This window comes from Schistocerca nitens, chromosome 1 (assembly GCF_023898315.1).
Source record: "Schistocerca nitens isolate TAMUIC-IGC-003100 chromosome 1, iqSchNite1.1, whole genome shotgun sequence".
Taxonomy (NCBI): domain Eukaryota; kingdom Metazoa; phylum Arthropoda; class Insecta; order Orthoptera; family Acrididae; genus Schistocerca; species Schistocerca nitens.
Genome location: NC_064614.1, coordinates 626,246,965 through 626,251,818, shown reverse-complemented (window position 1 = coordinate 626,251,818; position 4,854 = coordinate 626,246,965). Strand labels below are relative to the sequence as shown.

Sequence of the window (4,854 nt, the reverse complement as noted above, 5' to 3'; positions counted from 1 at the left end):
GTGACATGACACAGATCATGTAAGTGCAGTTTGAAAATACATGAACTGTTCTTGACCACATTCTTGGGTTATACCTCTGTTCATCTGACAAAAAGCGGTACATTTCGGAAAACATTACTGGAGCAATTTCTGCTAACTGACCTTCTAACAGGTCACCCACAAATTCATTTAGCACTTTATGAGAGCCGCAAGCACTGCCCTATCATCTGACAAATAGCATTACCAGCAACTCAAAAAGTTATGGCCGCTTTTCTGGACAGTATCATTGTGGTATACGAGATAAAGTATATGCAACAGGGCTATGAATATTGCTGAAAGGGTCCTTAAGACCTTTTGGAAGCGAACGACTAATTATAGCTTTTACTTTTTCTGGAGTCTCGGGACAACGAAATTGTTCTGAAAAGTAACACCAATGTTCTTCAACATACTGTTTTAGAATTACTGCAGAAATCCGCCTTATAGCTACGTTGTAGTTCTTCTCCACAATAAATTCAGTAAGATGAACACCATACCCTTGTGTTACTTCTATGGCTTGTATCCTTTTCTCTGCAGCTGTTCTTATTTCTTGATGCGGTAAAAGTATACCCGTAAACGTGTCATAAAGAGAGCTTCCCTCGGGGATCTATTTCTTTCTTGTGATGTTTAAAGCTTTCCCGGCTACTATTTCTTTCTTCATTGACTGCCGTTTTTCTTTCGCCCTTCATACAGTAGGAGCACTTCTATATTCAAACAGGCCGCAACCCATCCCCAAAATGATTTTTCGTAAATTATGATAGGTTCGCTGAAAAAAGCATCTACTTAATTAAAGTATGTTTTGTAACTTTTCATATGTATACCACAAGTCTTTTAAAAGTATGATGGATGGAGAATGTGCCACGGAAAAATACTTTTCGCTGTACCTACTTTGATGTGATATATACCATCTTTGTATCCGTGTAGGTAGACGTCACTGGTAGTTATGTATGTAAACATTTTGACTGTGCACGTGCGTGTGTTTATTTACAGTGGAGAGAAGTGAGGCAAGTTTTGTTATTTAGGAGAGTGTACTACAATGGTTTGAAGTATTATTATGTGGAATACTGACACCTATTTAACTGAAACGGTATAAACGTAATATCAGTACTTATCTAACTTCATGCTGTGATTTGCCCCTGGTTGTATACGAGCTATTGCTACTCTACTGGAGGAGGTATTTGCGAATAACTAAATAAATAAATCAGGCGTTAAGTGTCGGTCGATCTGCTCGTATGCCATTACAACCGTAATATGGTCGATGAACTGTCTTTCGTCAAAACTAAATGTGCAGAGCTGCGGAAAGATGCAGCAGCATCTTTCGAGTGTGTCGTGTTTGAAGATAAGAGAAAAGGAGGCGTTGGCAGAAATTCCTCCAGTAAAAAGAACGCAAAAAAATCTATACTCAGTAGTAGTGACATTGATATTAGGAGAGTAAAACGAGAAGTAATCAAATTTGGCTTAACTGGCTTCGATGCGAAAACGAAACAGGAAGCAAAAATCGAGCAGGCTATAAGACTCGGTGCGAAACCACCAAAAAAGAAGTATGTTAATTATAAAGAACTCAAAGCCGAAAAAGCACGTCAGTTACAGGAAGCAGAAGAAAAGAAGAAGTTGATGGATGCTGGAAAAATTAAAGGTGTTTCTAGCGACAAGGGCAAGAAATATTTAGCGCTCAAGAAGCGGAAGGATAATATTTTGCAGGCTTATGGCAAGGTAATCGACCGAATAATCATACAAATAATTTACTGTTCATTCTCTGTTTGTATGTTTATAGAGTACTTATGTTTTTCTTTAAGGTATCTTCAAGTTTTAAAAACAAGAAAGGGCGTAGGAAAAAGTGACTTATATAATGCTCCAGAGGACGTTACCTGTAAAGCAGTTGTATACGTTTGTCTGTGCTGTCTTAGACATGAAAGTGATGACATACTGGTTACCTTATTGTCCAGAGTGAGAAATTAGCTGTCCAGAGATGAGTGTATATACTGGAGATTGGCTGCAAGTTAAGGACTTAACCGGATTGTACACAGCAATGTTATGTAGATGAAACATCAAAGAAATAAAACTATTGGTAATATATTCCAGTTGTTTTATATGTACATTGGCCGTAATGAACTCAGATGATTTCTCTGTGGTGATAAGTAATGAAATGGTGTCTAATGAAGTAACTGATTACTCAAGAACTCATATTAATTTTTGCACTTGTCACATCTTGATTATAAACACTAAATGCTGTCTGCATTGAATATTTCATTCTGTGTATGACTGTATTTGTCTATGAATTTGTCAGTGCTTCCTGATTAATATTCCTTGGTTCTAAAGAACTTAATTGATTCTACTGAATAATGTTGCTTTGTATTTTGTGGCCGGCTGGAGCGACCGAGGGGTTCTAGGCGCTTCAGTCTGGAACCGCGTGACCAGTACGGTCACAGGTTCGAATCGTGCCTCGGGCATGGATGTGTGTGATGTCCTTAGTTTAGTTAGGTTTAAGTAGTTCTAAGTTCTAGGGGACTGATGATCTCAGACGTTAAGTCCCATAGTGTTCAGAGCCATTTGACCCATTTTTTGTATTTTGAGTTTGTAACATAGCAGTTTATTGAAATACATTTTAACAGTGCCATGTGAAGAGGGAAGCCAGTGGAAGTGATAAAGGAACAAGAAGCTGTAGACGTAAAGGTGAGAAAATGTTGTGTGCGTGTGTAGGCCTACGGCATGTATAATTTTACTATAATTAGAGTGCCTATTCTGTTGGAATACGATGGTAATATTGTGGCAGGTTTCTTTTGCCTGTAACGCGATGATAATATTTGTTGAAAACTGTTTGTATGTGTTCTTCCAGATAAGTGTACATTTTTTTAAAGTGTTAGGGTCTAGTCACACTGATTCAGTGTTGCAACTTTGTCTTGTTATTAATGTAAGTATTAGATTCTGTTCAACCCCTTTTTTCTACTGTTTCTAAGCTGATAACGGAATATTGATAAAATACTGTACTTCACTGTTTTCATATAGGCCTAACCATTAAATGAACATCTGTAGTGCAAATCCTGAAACTGCATTGCAAGGGGTGGATGATTTAAAAGATCCCAGTGTGGCTCTTACTTTTTTCTTTTTTATCTGCTGCTGTCATCAATGTGTTCATTATTCATTAGAACATTGTTCTCACATATCACGGAGGGTATTGATGGAATATAGTACATAGATGGGGAACAATCGCTGCTCACTGGAAAACAAGTTACTGAAGGGTGAACAGTATAGGGTTAGGAAAGGCCTTGTTGGTATGTAATATACAGTGTGTCCCATTTATCTTGACCACATAAATAACTGTTTGTCCAGATGCAAATTACAAAATGTTTCAAGCAAATGTTCTTTAGTCATCAGGGGAACATCAATCAGCGTGATTGCCTTCATTGTATCTTTGTTTTTTTTACGAAGATATGAACAGTGGTATGAGTTTTTTATATGGCACCCAGTATTTTTTATTTAGTAATTCATATCCTCATCTGAAGACCTATTCAAAAATGTATCACAGTGTACCATTCACTGAAACACAACATTATTAATTACATGACCAACTTTGACGTTGACGCTCCCAGCGCTTAGTGCAGGTACTCGAGGAAATAGAACACATCCACGTGCTAACATTGACAGAGGACAAATGTAAACATAAGTAGAATGCACACCCGTCATTCCATCAACCATCGTCAACTGAAGAGTTGTGTGAGTAGAATGTGTAGGGATCGAGGACCACAGCAGTTTGGTCCCATAAGACCGTACCACAAAAAAGCAACAAAAAAGAATGTACACCAACGAAGGTAGAAATGCTACTCATCTATGGGGAATCTAAGTTAGCAGAACAGTAATTGCAATACTGATTTCTTATGTACGGGTACATTTAGTACAGTAGTTTAGTCCTTCTAAATACTGTTGTGTAGAGTAGGCTTACAGTAAAGGCTGGCCTTCCTACAATCTGCATCAACATAACATTTCTTTTATTATTATTGTTGTTGTTGAAGGTAGGCTAGGCGAAATGCTACACAGGCAGTGGAACTGTGAAGAGATTCTTGCTTCCGTTGCTGTGAATCCACCTGTGAGCACACAACAGCTTGAACAAGAGACTGGCATTCCTAAAACCAGTGTACAACATATTCTTACACATTACCGGTTCCATCCTTACCATGTACACCTACATCAAGAATTGCACAGGAATGATTTCCCAAATCATGTACATTTCTGTCAAAGGGCACAGCAGAAAATCCTCACCAACCTGAACTTCTCCAATTTTCCATTTACCGATGAATGTTCCTTCTCAAACAAAGGACAGGTGAATACAAGGAACATGCACTATTGGTTCAGCGACAACCCGCGAGGGCTTAGACAGGTGGAACATCAGTGTTAATGGAAGGTTAACGTCTGGTGTGGGATGCTTGGCACTACAATTATTGGCCCTTATTTCATCAATGGTAGTCTAAATGGCACAGCATATGCCAACTTCCTAAGATGAATTCTTCCTCTTCTTCTGGATGAAGTGCTGCTAAGAACCAGAATGCTTATGTGGTATCAACACTATGGATGTCCAGCACATAATGCCTTGCATGCACATCGTGTTCTGAACCGAAGGTATCCTGCCAGATGGATTGGTCAAGGAGGAACAGTTACTTGACCTGCTAGGTCTCCTGATTTAAATCCTCTGGAGTTTTTTCTTTGTGGATGCATTAAAGACGTTGTCTATCGCGTTATTCCAACAACTTCAGAAGACATACAGGAATGTATCGTACTTGCTTTTAATTCTCTTCAGCAGGCAACACTGGAAGCGGTAAATAATTCTATCATGCAACGAGTGCA

General features: G+C 38.5%; 1 protein-coding gene across 1 annotated transcript; it reads left to right on the top strand.

Moving 5' to 3' along the window:
- Positions 1-944: 944 nt before the first annotated feature.
- LOC126257690 (uncharacterized protein C1orf131) lies at positions 945-2,829 on the top strand. The gene is made up of 2 exons (XM_049955583.1): positions 945-1,728; positions 1,812-2,829. The coding sequence occupies exons 1-2, from the start codon at positions 1,267-1,269 to the stop codon at positions 1,854-1,856; spliced, it is 507 nt and encodes a 168-aa protein (XP_049811540.1). The 5' UTR covers positions 945-1,266; the 3' UTR covers positions 1,857-2,829.
- Positions 2,830-4,854: the final 2,025 nt, after the last annotated feature.